Genomic DNA, 14146 nt, shown 5'->3' on the forward strand with positions numbered 1-14146 from the left:
TGGATGTGATATATTGTAAAACTAATTAAATATTGATAAGTTTCAATCACATTTAGTTTTTAATAAAAGAAGCAAACATGGTTAAAACAAAATAACGTAATTTATCGGTTGTCATTGGTAATTTTTGCCATTTATCGGTTACCCCCATTACTACCATGTTGAAATGCTGCAGTTTCTGGTTATAACTCGGGTAAGTTGTTCGATTAGTAGCAGGGCTGGAATTGATATAAGGGGAGCATAGCAGTGAATATTCTGCTGGGTTTCTAAGTGAACTTTTTTTAATCAATAGTTTTATTTACTTGGCATTCAATGGTATAAACAGGGCACATTTGCTATGATCAGTTGCCAGGTATTCAAAGCTAGGAAAATAGATGATGATATCTGTTTAAGGGAAAAAAACATCTGCAAACTTTTATTTTGCTCACTCCATCATCTGTTAATACGTTTCCGATTGTTTTCAGGTCATATCCATCTTCCTCTTTACGAAAGGTAATTGAAAGCTTACCTGGTTCTAGCTTTTTGACAACGCATTTAATTCGATTAGAAAATTATGAATTATAAAGGTAAGATTCAGGAAAACTCTATTGTCAAAACAAAATTAGGGAAATGACATTGGAATCAGCTTAAAAATCAATGAAAAAACTCGTCGCTATTGTCGTCGCTAAAAGTCCAAGCAAGATTTCACACAATGCCAGCTAACAACATGCCGAGGCACAGATAGAAGCAAAATATTTTTTTTTGTCTGCGTTCTAAAATGCAGAAGTTCTTTTAAAAAAAGAGTATAACCAAACTTCCAATTTAATAAAGTTGAAAGTGTAAACATCTCAAACTCATCAAATATTGTTGGATCTGTATGCAATGTGTGCGAATTATACTTTATAATTTTAGCGTTTTTACCTGATAAAAAAAAAACAAATCATTGTCTTGGATCTGTAGGAGATGTTATGTAGTGAGATTAAAAACAACACCACGTCTGTTTGTATAGTTTTTACTTCAAAGGTCGTGCTGGGTTTATCTGCTTTTTTCAATATTGAGTATATTGCATCCTTTTCAAAACAAACAAGATGCAAGCTTTTTTTAATAATGTTCTTCAGTCGAAGGAGCACCCAAACCTGTGGCCTTCTACCCTTTGAATGCTGTCCACAAGACACGTGACATCAGCGGCAATAATCTTCCGGTTGGAATCGCGTCTAGCGTGACACTTGTCAAGGGACTTGATGGAAGAGAGGGCGGGGCATATTACTTTTCTGGGACGTCCAGTAGCTACATCGAGATCCCTTACCACGCAATGATCGACACAAGGTGATAGAGACAAAATGTTCTAATTACTGATGAAACCGATTTGTACAAAGACTAGCAGCGCAAATATTTTTTCCGAAATCTGCGTGGCCATTTATCCCTTTTGAGTTTTCTATCACTGTTGTGTTATGTTTCAGATACTCCCTTACTGTACTGGCATGGGCACGTCCCGAAAAAGATGGTCCAATTCTGAATTACTACCGCTCAAATTTTGGTGTTCATTTTTGGATAACCAATAACTCACCATCAAACTTATTCATAAGAATAATGACAAGGTCGCATGTCCTTACAAAAATCTTGGTGAGTGAAGCTTTATCGATCTTCACTTGGTACTTCGTGGGATTCAGCTACGACTACACATCAGGGTGCCTAAAACTTTACTTGAATGGGGTCTTGGTCCGCGAGTATAACATCGGAAAAGTTGAGCTGGCTACGGATAGAGAGGTACAGTGTGTTCAAGAAGAACTGTGTTTTTCTTCCCTATATTCAGTGTGATTTAAAAAAAAGGTCATATAACTAGGTGACCTTAAGCTATTAAAACTCAACTGGTGTATCAAAACGGGTTTGTTAAGGGTATGAACGTGGGCCGTATCTTCTGTTATCGCTACTCTCTGTCATAGGCTAGTGAACGTAACCTTTTGTGGGAACGAGTAAAAAAACATACAACAAATTTAGTTTTAGAGCCGGAAAAATGTTTATAGTAATTTTTCTTTACATTTATTTCAATTTTTACTCATAATGGCCTCTCAGGAGGTGAATTTAAATGTAAACACACAAAGAAAATAGTAGAAAAAGGAATTCTATGGCTTTGTGTTTCAAAGATGAAAGTGCGTGAAATATCTTCAGTGCGCTAGATATCTTTTGCGGGTCGTATAAACAACTACCTATTATATTGATCATTGCGCAATATGATTTGAATAAATAATAATTAATATTTATATACATATACATATAACATTTATAATAATTGCTCAGGCATAGATACACATGCAAAGGGCTCGAGCGGGTGCAACCACACCCCCCCACCACCCACCCCACCCCCACCCCTCCCTCCGAACGAGTCAGCGAGTCATGTATAATGTGTCTTTGGCATCAGATCCGCCTTGGAGCAGTGACCCACGACAGTCGATACTACCGGGGTCGCATCACATGCTTACAGATCTACAACACCGCTCTCAGCCGGAATGAGATACGAGACGCGAGCGCAGCCTGTGATGGTAAGAGAAACACGCGATAACAAGCACGCGTTATACGCAGATAACCAAATAGGAGACACTAGCGCAGCCTGTGATAACCAAATAGGAGACACTAGCGCAGCCTTTGATAACCAAATAGGAGACACTAGCGCAGCCTGTGATAACCAAATAGGAGACACTAGCGCAGCCTGTGATAACCAAATAGGAAACACTAGCGCAGCCTGTGATGGTGAGACCGCTACAAATGTACATGCATGTTCATTTAAAAAACCTAAATACGACTAGGCGCATGCGAGACCTGCGAATACAGTAAAAACAACGTCGTGACTGAGCATGCGCATACTGTGAGCGTGAAGGACACAACACCTAGGGCCTAATGCAATGTTTAAACATTGAAGTTGAAAGCATGTTCTTTTACAGAGATATTTTGGCCATGCTTTGATTTCGTTCCAATTGATGAGTTAACTAAGGCTGCAAACCACATATGGTACCGTCTGGGTGGCGAAACTCCAAGACGAATTACGACTCGTTCCCCGCGAAGCAGTCTGGGACTTAGTGGGTGGATGAATGGTACTCATCCTCAGAGGGAGACTGGGCCTGTAACACGTGACCTGTGTTTCGCTATTGGGAACGGTTCTTGTGAGCACGAGGCCTTAGTGACAGTTCGTCAGTGTTACGGGTATTTTGTGTACAAGTTCCTGGGACTTCCTTCTGGCAAGCTGAGGATTTCTACCGAACAAGGTATCTGTGATATCAGCGACATTCCCACCTAAATTATGAGAAAATAATTTTCCACATGGAAAATGGAACGCTGCTAGAGTTGCCTGAGTTAGCAGAAAATTGAATGGCGAATAATAATGGCTAACTATCTAATGTAGTGTCCTACCTCCTTTACACTCAACACGGGTGCTTGGTAGAAATGGTTTCACGTGAAATATTAAAATACATATATACTTTAGAAAAAGTTATTAAAATACATTTATAAGGGTCCCCGAATGGTTCCCCCGAAATTTCGATACGCTCGCAGTTTTCGGCTGATGCTCGCAGGTTCGGGCAATTTTTTCCGCCGTGCTCGCATGCTTGCGCAATTTTCTCCGCCGTGCTCGATTTATTCAAAAAATAAAATGCTCTGTCTCATAAAAAACGGGGTGCTCGCCAAAAACCATTCGGGTTCTGATACTTGGTTTATGTGAATGGGTATATCAGGGGCATCACCAAGGGAGGTGATCGTCAAATCGTTTTATTGATCACGACGAAACATTCACCCTGATTTATCGATGAACCTTTTTGTGCTAAGGTTTGATTGTACAATTTCAAAATAAGATGAAAATTGTCGCAGTACATAAGTACCTCATTATATTTCATTCCAAATTCTCTTAGGAGGTGGTTAAGTTGTGACGAGTAACTTTTAATGACTTCACGTTATAGTTTTTGTCCTGTGTTTTTTAGGGAAAGATCTCGACACGCCATTGGACGTGCTTTTCCGTCAAAGGCCTGGTCACCATCTCACGGGTCACGTGTTCTACCAGGAATCTCCTGTCCCCTCCCCCACACGGTGCGTTGGCTACTGTCTAGTATCAGGTGAAAGATGCAAGTCGGTAAATTACAACAGCGCTCAAGACAACGGGATTTGCCAACTAAACAATGCCACAGCCTCAAAATATGATCAACACATTTCAGCCAATCAGGAGTGGGGATACTATGAGCCAATAACAGTGACTTTTGTATAGCCAAATCAGAAGTGTGTAGATGATGGGAGTCGATAAGAATGTCACTCTCTTAATCCTGCCGAAATGATTCGCTGTGATTCACTTGATTTCGGAAATTTCAAGAAAAGAACCGTGGATCCTTGGCATTTCCCGGGAGGTTTATTATAGCTCCAATTACTTTAATACAGGATTCATCATCGACACGAAAAAAAAAAATTCACTTAAAAGATATATATATTTGATACCACACATATGTCGGATTCGAACATGTTAAAAGTGACTATGAGATGTCTATGAGAGTTTCCGAGAGAGCATGAGGGCGAACGATCAAAACGGCATGACAGGGGCCATAACACGGGTGGGGCACTGGGTGCACATGCCCTCCCCGGTAAAACGTATACAAGGAAATGGTCCGAAATGGGGGTGGCTTTGCTCTCCCCCCAAACATTTTTTTTAATGTTTCTGTATCCCACCCCACAATATTTTGGGAACTTATATCAACTCTTATCTACTTATCTACTTTTAACTGACTGAATCTTGCAGACCTTTTAGGGTGGTATCGTTTTCATTGCTGGGGAGATCCGTTTTTTAACATATCACACATGAACTCCACGTACTGTGTGCATCTACGTAAAAAATGGCGGAAAGCGTCAACAGGAGACTCGTAGTGAAAAAATCGTTATGAAACACTGATCTTTTAGTTATTCCCTAGAAAAAACACACATAAAGCAACTACACCAATGGATAATAAAGGTCATCTCAAATATTGGTACATCCACAATTTAACGAAGGAGTCAGAGGGCGGGGTTAAAAAAAGTGCGCCCATGCCGGTAGCGGATTGTGCTTTGTCCTAACCATAAAAATGTCTTCTGCTATCAAGATGTTTATGGCATCCGAGTTGACATTTTCTTGATATAACTGGACGACCACCACGGCTATGCTATGGGGCTGATGATCCCTATGGCAAAGATAGATATAGTAATGATTTCATCGTCATTTGACGTTATAGCTTAGCTATAGGCTGGATCACATAGGATCTTATCCAGTCTTCACACATTCGTATGGGCGTGTTTGTAGTTGAAATTTGAGGGCCCGTTTAGAATAGAATAACACGCATGAAGCATGGGCCCCTCAAAGCATTTCTAGCTAATTCTATGATCATTAAAAGTTAAGATACTACGGTCGAGAACATTTCAAAATCATATCTAATAGAGTCAGTTGACAATTTTCGTTCCCTGTGTAAATAGCACAAGATCAGCTTTTCCCGCAATCAAATATAAATAGGCCTTATTTTACACGCGAAACTTAATAAAATATTGTAAATGTGCAATGGTATTATTAAATTATCATGTTTTCATATAGTTTTGTATCATATGATATTATCTTACTCTGTTGTATGTCAATTATAGGAACAATTTACCTACCATCACATATATGATCCCTTATCTCCGCAACTCTTTTGAGAAGAGCACGATATGACGTCACACTGATGACGTCACGAGGACTCGATGCTATCGTCACCAGTTCCTCGCGGTAGACCTCGTCCCCAATCCCCACAGCAATGACATACACACCGGCCGCCTTTAATCTCCTTGCCTCTCGAGCAACAGTGAAAGGGTTCTCTGATTGTCCATCAGTCAGCAGAATAAAGAACTTAGGTACCAGGTCCCTGGCTCCACCATTCCTGGAAAACAACTTCTTACGCGCTAGTTCTAGAGCTCGCTCGGTCCTAGTCCCTCCTTCTGTGAACTCGATTTTGTCGATCGCGTGAGAGAGGGAGTCTGGGGTGAAGTGCTGGTTGAAGTTGAAGATGAGTTTAGCGTGTGACGAAAATCTTATAACACCAACGTGCGTCCTGCGTTCGGAGATCTCGAACTTGTTGACGATAGATTTAAGGAAGAGCTTGGCCTGTGTGAACCCGACTTGTGATACGCTTCCAGACCCGTCCACAGCAAACCCAATATCCGCGCGCACGTTACACACTAGAATAAGACAACAGATATGGTAATTCTACACTTGTAAGATAAAAAAAGAAACGAGGAAGACCAGTCAACAGGAAACCCAATATGCGCGCACGTTACTAAGACAACAGATATATTAACTCTTCGCTTGTAAGAAAGAAAAATGAGGAAAACCGGATGTCCAATCGAATGGGAGTATGAATATATTCACAGTTGGAATTTGAGCACTTTTGATACAAAGGTTCAAGAGTTTCGGCCTTTTAAAGGGCCCGCTCAGAATAGAATGATCGGCATGAAGCATGGACCTTTTGAAGCATTTCTAGCTAGCTCTATGGTCTGTGTGATAGTCAAGACACTACGGTCAAAAACATTCCATGACCATATATGATATTATCCACATCTCCAAAAAAGAAAACTCACTTCGTATCTTGCATATAAAAGGAAGCTGATTAAGGCAGTATTCATCGTGCCATTTTCCCGGACTAGGGTGCATCACCATGGCAACACAATCTTTCTCCTGGCCATTTGATCTCCCGGTCGGTTGTCCTGGTGCCCAGTTTGGTCGTCCCATCAGAGTCTTATCGCTCCAAACAAACTTCCCTTCATTGGCAAGATCATTGGCCCCTATCCAAAGCTGAGTAAACCCGAAGACTCCCCGAAGCTGTCCGAGTCGCTGCCGGATGCGTCTTTGCTCGGTTGTAGCGTTCCGAATGCTTAGCAGGTGTCCTGTCTCTACGGCTGCGCAGTAAAGCTCGGCTTCTGGCCACGTCAGCATGTCGTAAGGCATCAGTACGAATTTGTAGATGTAATCACCGTAGTCAAATTCTTTGAGAAAAAAAAAGAATTTGCGCACTTAGCCCTTTGTTATATTGCATTTTGGATTCTATTTTAGACGTTTTCTTCTGAGAGTCTAGCTTGCGGTATACCTGTGGTTACACCCGCATGGCATACTGGGAACTAAGGGCTTGTAGACAAATGAGAGAGCCATCTAGAGTTCTAGTTAGTTGCTCATACCCTCGTCTCCTTTTTTACGGACGTGTTTATATATAGATGGGGCACTCCTCTTATATTTTGTTTATAGCAGTAAATACAATAGGCCGATTTCATAGTTTTAGGGGGGCTTGAGCACGAAGGTTTAGCAAATATTGCCAAGTTTACTTTACCATGTATTTAGCCTCAGATTTAGTCCGCGAGCCTTAGAGATTCAAGTATCCTAGAATTCAAAAAGGTGTTCTATATTCTGCTTACCATATCCCCAGCGCACATGCCCTGCTATCCTGCTTGGTAAACCTAGAAAAAAATAATCCTCCTTTATTAGTCTCTCATCATGTCAAGTTAACTGTCCAGAACCCCCTCCCTATCTGTCTTCAAAAACACAGTCATTTCCTTTATTGAACAATCTTCAACATTCAGGCTTTTCTCACATGACTTTTATGATTCTCGTACAGACAGGTCGTACAGACAGCATTATACCTTCGGTTTTGCAGATATAACCAAAAGCCTCGTAACAGTCCACGTCGACCCATGTTGCCAGCGTAGGACTGGATCTTAGTGTGACGCACCGTTCGTATTCCTGGGGCTTGTTTTCGGGTCTTCCTGCTTCCCACATAACCTCGCTGAACACGTGCGCCCGGCCGTCAATCCACTGCAATAACAGAAGCAATAGGTATGAATCCTATCCTTCGTTTTCTCCCCGGTCTTCTCCTCGTAACGAGATCACAGACCATTGATGGAAGTCCGCTACAACCATTCTCTTGCTTTTTTTGCTGCTAAATAGCGTCCCACATCATATAATTTTACGTAAACTTGGGGAAAATCTTGTTTTCTTTGTCGTTCTTGGCAGCTATTTTTAATAGCTCACAAGAACCATCGCTTTCTACACACCACAGGCATTCTCGCGTGAACACTCATTCTCCCAAAGATCAGACAAAGGCATATTATGATTGATATTGCTTTTACACTTAAAACCCTAACCCCGCTTACCTTTTAGGTCTTATTACTTCTTCTTCGGATTTCTCCATTTAGCCCTACCCTCCCCTTGTCTAACAAAAGCTGTACTACCTTCCCTAGCCATTCGCCTCTACCCCACAACTCTTACAAGGGACGTATTTCTCCTTGTCATTCGATCAAATCGCGAAACTGACAAAAGTTTCTTTCGAGTTCCCCGTGGTTATATTGATGCCGATGAAAGTGGTTAAAAATGGCTTCGGAAAATGCTTGCTAATCTCTAAATACTATTTGTTTTCCAATGGAAAATGTTCAATGTTCCCAAAACATTCCTTAATGTTTTTAGCATTGGTAGCGGCTTTCTGGAGCGCAGAATCCTATAAATCGGTAGATTATATTTCGCTGCTCGAGATGTCGAGGAACTCGACTTTGGAGAATTTATCGAAATCCGACACACAATCTTTCTTTTTTTTAATGTGTAGGGGTCGATCCCTTCACACAATAAAACTTTTTTCGGGTATCGATCCTTCACACTCGGAGAGGATCAAAGCGTGTGCTTGCACAACGGCGGCCATGATGGTTTGTTTGACCACCACTTCATAACCGGAGGTCAACGCACAAAAGAAAGTCACGTGACTGAATACAAGCAATTGTATGCCATGCCTAGAATTGGAACGGGATTGCGTTTTTTGCTCTTGCTCCAGCAAGCATTTTGTCCTTTTCTGTGTTCCGAGTTAAAACGGTGAGCCTGCGGCACTTCACTTTAAACTTAAGAATTCTTCATTGCTCTCGGGAGTTTTTTCTATCTTATTATCAATCTTGAATGTCGCAGTAAACATTATATCTGTGTTGGATAAGTACACATTAAATTATCCGAAAAGCGATGAGCATTGGGAGTAAGGTAGACCAATATGGACTTGACCGAACAACGGACTGGGACGGAGAACGGGGGTGAATAAAGGAGAGCAAGGGTGAGAAAGGAACATGGAATTGTAACTGGTAAACCGTGAAAAAAAAACACAATTCGAGTACATGGCCGAGGATCGAACCTCGACCAGATCAGGTAAAATAAGATAAAATAGACAATACTTGCAGACATGCGCTGAAACACCGTATGGCAGCATAAAGCTTTACGGCTAAGCTGGAGATTTCGGCCCCAGCACCGCTAGTGAACTGTACAACACAAAGGAACCTGAGGTACCCACTGGGGAGGCAATAACCAGGATCCCAGGCCTGTCTTAATCGGTTACGCCACGCACAGCTCGCTGAGATGTACAATTAAAAATATCGAGGTCTTTTTCACGCTTGCTTCTCTTGGGAATAGGTGTGTTGCTATAGTAATGTAGTGATGTCTTCATCATGTGCAGCACACTACGACCAAGGTTTACATATACTGCCTTTAGCCTTTGTTCTTCTTTGTCCAGTCATGCACGTGCATATGGCATTTTTTGTCCAAAGCAACAAAAGGAAGGTACATTGTAATGCACGCAATCTAATATGTTTTGTGTTCTCAGGCTTTAGAAAATACTGTCGAAGGCTCGAGGTAGATATTTTCAAAGCAACTATCTGCCGAAATGGAAATTGTATAATTGTTTTAGTATATAAAACGAGCTTTAGAGCAATTTTCTTTGCGTAAACACTTGCAAATCGGCTGTTCTGCTGTTACACCCGCCATTTTGCTTGATTTCAGGGCGCAGGAAAATATCCACCTCCTAGAAGGAGTATATTGCATTTTAGTCCGAGTATCTCAACCAATAGGCATATGTAGATTGTGCTCAGCACTTTTTGAGCAACTCTTTTCATTCAACATATTTGAATAATTCGAAAAATTAAATTCAATGAAATTGAATGTTTTGAGCATTTATCTAGAACAAACGACTCCAGAGAGCGAGCAACTTTTCTTATTTCAGGTGGCACTTTTTGGATATATAGCAATTTTCGAGCAACTTTTGGCTATATTTTCCCAAATTTACTAGCACAATCTACACATGCCTATCAACCAATCAAATCGCTTGTTCTTGCGAGGTTCCCGAGTTTTATATACTAAAATCTGATTATTTACCCCTTTCCGGGTATTTTAATTTGCATTTATCCAATATAGATATAGCGTTTATAACGGATATTCAATATTGATAATAAGATAAAAGAACTGCCAGAATCAATTAAGAATTCTAAAGGAATAAATTGAAGTACCGAACTCAGGCTCACCGTTTTAAGACCTGGATAGAGAAATTATTTCTCTTCCTTGCATTCTCTATCCATTTGCTTATGCCCCCCCTTGTATTTCTCCCACCCCACCCCTAGCCTTATAAAGGAAGTACTACCCTCCGTACCCATCATTCATCCCTAGACCCCCCCTACCTGGTATGTGCCGTATTTCTCCATGTCATTTGCTCCCACCCAGAAGGTCTCTTTGTCTGTGGTTTGCGCCGCTTCCCGTATCCTGTCGTTGATCCAGTTATTCTCGTCCCTTGTTTCGATACTCACAAGGTGACCATCTTCCTCCTGCTGGCAGATCTGTTCAGCTTCATAAAACGTTCGCCAATCATCTCGAGCGAGGACAATCTTATAGGAGAAATCTCCTCTTTCGAATACTGAATTAATAAAAGACACAGAACAGAAGTAATATCAATGTATTTATTATCGCAACTTACCCACTGTCGTCACTGGTAAATAATAAAATAGAACGTGTCTCTCTGATTAACAATTTGCTAGAATAATCAAACTACAGATACTAAAAAGAAAGGCTTATCATGGTTACAGAAGAATTTTAATTGAACTGAATTAGTAAATCGCAAAGATGGCAAGGACTAGGGAAATTAGCTTGGTTGGAAAGGGCTTTATATTAGTTCAAGTATTTTAAACATAAAGGGCATGAACAATATTAGTATTTTTATATTTTCTGTCACGATAAAAGGCGATAGTTGAAAAGAAATCGACTTTGCTGCTTTGTGATACTCTATATGGCCCAAACTAAGACAATTTTTTTTTGATTTTGAATGGAAAGCTGTACAAATACGCTTTTCAGAAAACGTCGCAAACTATATTTCATGATTAAAACTCACCAAATCCGCGCGCTAGCTCGCCAAACACTCGAGGCATACCAAGAAGATGCCAGCTACAGAACAACCAAACAGCAAGGCGAAGTACAGGGATAATTCTTCTACTCATCGCAACTTATCTATAATGAAATTACTACATCTCCTGTAGGAATCAATCGCACGAGATGACACACACTCCTTCGAGGCCTTTATAGTACACGTAAGAATTCTGTGATTAAGATACAAGGGTATTCCTTGAAAAAATATCATTTTAATACGGAAAGCGTTTAAGATTAGATTACTTTGCGTGATATTTAAAAGTTCACGCTGTGTTCCTAATGAAAAGGGCGTGGCAAAATATCTAACAACTCTCTACTTGCGCAAACAAAGCCTTCGTTATCAATTACTTGAGAACGTTTGTCAAGCTTACTGATGTAGCTATGCCTCTAATTAGACCTAGATAAGACAGACTATAACAGTCAAAGCTTTGCTGCTACTGATTTTCAGGATCTACGCCAGATGGCTAAGAGGAGAAGGAAATGCTTAGATGCGAATTGTGAGTAATGGATCTCGATAAGCCATATTGGCAACAGCGACGCTGCAGACAAAGCTTTTAGCCTTTACGACGTGGAGAGTTTGCGACGGCTCGAACGCTGGATTTTTCCGCACGGTAAAAGAGAAAGGTGGTCGCGCGCGCTGTACGGTGGTTGCTTGCGTTGTGAGTAGTTACCGTAGTCATTGTGTTTTTTTTCTTTTTGCCGTTCTAGACTTAAACGAAACAACGATGCATAGGGGGGGGGGGGGGGGGTAGTTACGCCGCAAAATTTGATAACTAACGCAAAATGTAATAACTTTTCAACGAAAAATGTTATGAATGTTAAACGCAAAAAGTAATTAATCTTCAACGCAAAATGCGCGCATGCCCAGTATTCGAAATTCTTGTCTCGTTTGGGAATTGTGCCTCGTCCATCTAGTAAATTCTTGTCCTCTTGTAACGATAATGTTACGCGATAGTGATCACTTGTTTGCCAGGTTCTTGCCAGCTCTGGGTCTGAAACGAGGTATTTTCTAATAATTGATCTGATAAGTCTGTCTTATGAATTAGCGTTGCTTTCACAAACTAATTCTAAAAGAGAAAAAGGTTGATACTCGTAGCAAATATGAGATAGCGAGTTCTAAAAATAAAACATTAGGTCTTGATGTGAGTCAAATATAGACAACTCCGCCCATTTGCGTTTATCCATTTGGACTACTTCTAAATATAGACGGATTTTTATTTTGCTGGCAATTTCAAAAGATAATTTTGTCACGAAAATGTAGAGATGTAAAGATTGAGATCAAACAGTCAACAAGCTTAAAGAGGGCAAAAATGTGCATTTTAGCGCAGATAGTGTAGATGAAACTTGGTTAAGAAAATTAGTTAATAAATGCATTTGGAAATTTGAAATTAATCATAAAAGCTATGGCTATGTTATGTAGGGAGGAGAAACATGAGAGCCTGGGGCGGAAGTGGGCCCCAAGTAAAATAGAGACACAGCAACTACAGAGCGACACCCTGCCAACTGCGCCACCCAAAAACACAGCCATGGCAAGCCTTTAAAACACAGTCTTTGAAAAACAGCCAAATCTCAACGTCAAGTATTTAGTATGGTGTCCTGACTACGACCCTATTCGACCCCCCTTCCCCCACACCCACACCCACACCCACTCACACTCATCCCTCCCTTCACAAATCCTGGCCACACGCCATTGCTCCGTGTGCGGCCTAGCCATGGCTTGCATACAATGAAGTATTTGTCTGCAAGAAAAAAATACCACCGTGTTTATTGGTCACCCACTTATGCGCGAAACTTTGAGTGCTTTTTGTCTCGTCTTAAATAAGCGCGAAAATCACTTTTTACTATTAATTAAAGGTCACCGACTTACAGCGCCATAACCATTTGGGATCTGTTAATTATCTTCCGTAAGATATTTCTTGTGGTCAGTCTGCGAGACCAAAGCATTATCCTGCACTCTATGATTTACACCAAATTACCTCATGTGCTCTTGTGTGTTGAAAGTTTCTTCTAAGAGCTGATGTGTTACGCCCTGGTCACACTACCTAGAGCAGCAGACATCGCGTCAATTTCAGCAGACTTGACAGCAATTTGATTGGCTGCCATTCCTGTCAACGAGGGCACCATGCTAGCCTGCTAGCAAAAAGCACACGAGAACGCCATTCTTGTCCCATATCATTTATTTCGTACTGAGTGGTATATAGTTTTTTTTGGTATATAGTATTTAGTTTTTTTTGCACTTGGAATTTTTTTTTTCAACAACGAGGCCTCGTCCTTGCATTGCATCAAAAGCGAGGTGTGATTTACAGGGAGAAAAACTTTGGCGGATTTTCTCGAATTTATTTGTTCTTTAACTCGGTTATTAAAGTACACAGGGCTGACATGGTCGTACGTTAGAATAGGCGCAAAACCAAAGATCTTTGTAATACACACTTTTTTACATTTTACAAGCTGATAATACACAATAAACTTCTTGACGCACGACGACTCTTATGATCTCCACGCCTTCCAAGATTGGTCGCTTGTTTGAAATAACCTCTTTTCGCAAAGGATGCTATCCGGATTTCCTGATGTGAAGAATTTCCAAACCACCCCCTTGCCTTTAGATCCCAAGGTCATGAGGCACCACGGAATGCGAGGAAATACCAGCTGAGGGCGTTGGCATTTTGTAGCTGTGACTTACGGCATACGATACCATATGAAAGCGAACGCATCGAACGAGGGCTGTGTCAAGTTACTAAGTATGAAAAGCGGGAACTGGGATTTGCGCCATTTTAGACCGGAAAACGGGATCATGGTTACAGGGGAACGGCGGATTTTAGCTACCAGAAACAACCAGGAACGGGATTTGGAGTTAATTAACAGAGAGTGGGACGGCGTGATTTATGATTCGGCCTACGGATAAATCACGTGACTGCTGCTATCACATCGGTCACG

General features: G+C 41.0%; 2 protein-coding genes across 2 annotated transcripts; one reads left to right on the top strand and one right to left on the bottom strand.

Annotated features, from left to right (window-relative positions):
• Positions 1-58: 58 nt before the first annotated feature.
• Positions 59-5565, top strand: LOC5508016. Its single transcript, XM_032376764.2, has 7 exons — positions 59-190; positions 462-489; positions 1095-1302; positions 1437-1743; positions 2396-2516; positions 2916-3236; positions 3945-5565. The coding sequence occupies exons 1-7, from the start codon at positions 164-166 to the stop codon at positions 4223-4225; spliced, it is 1293 nt and encodes a 430-aa protein (XP_032232655.2). The 5' UTR covers positions 59-163; the 3' UTR covers positions 4226-5565.
• LOC5508000 (C-type mannose receptor 2) lies at positions 4345-11410 on the bottom strand. The gene is made up of 7 exons (XM_001628553.3): positions 11178-11410; positions 10474-10706; positions 7639-7810; positions 7414-7455; positions 6586-6990; positions 5629-6186; positions 4345-5162 (listed from the first exon to the last, which is right to left on the bottom strand). Exons 1-7 carry the CDS (start codon positions 11281-11283, stop codon positions 5140-5142), a joined length of 1539 nt encoding a protein of 512 aa, XP_001628603.2. The 5' UTR covers positions 11284-11410; the 3' UTR covers positions 4345-5139.
• Positions 11411-14146: the final 2736 nt, after the last annotated feature.

The sequence above is a fragment of the Nematostella vectensis genome, chromosome 7 (assembly GCF_932526225.1).
Source record: "Nematostella vectensis chromosome 7, jaNemVect1.1, whole genome shotgun sequence".
NCBI lineage: Eukaryota > Metazoa > Cnidaria > Anthozoa > Actiniaria > Edwardsiidae > Nematostella > Nematostella vectensis.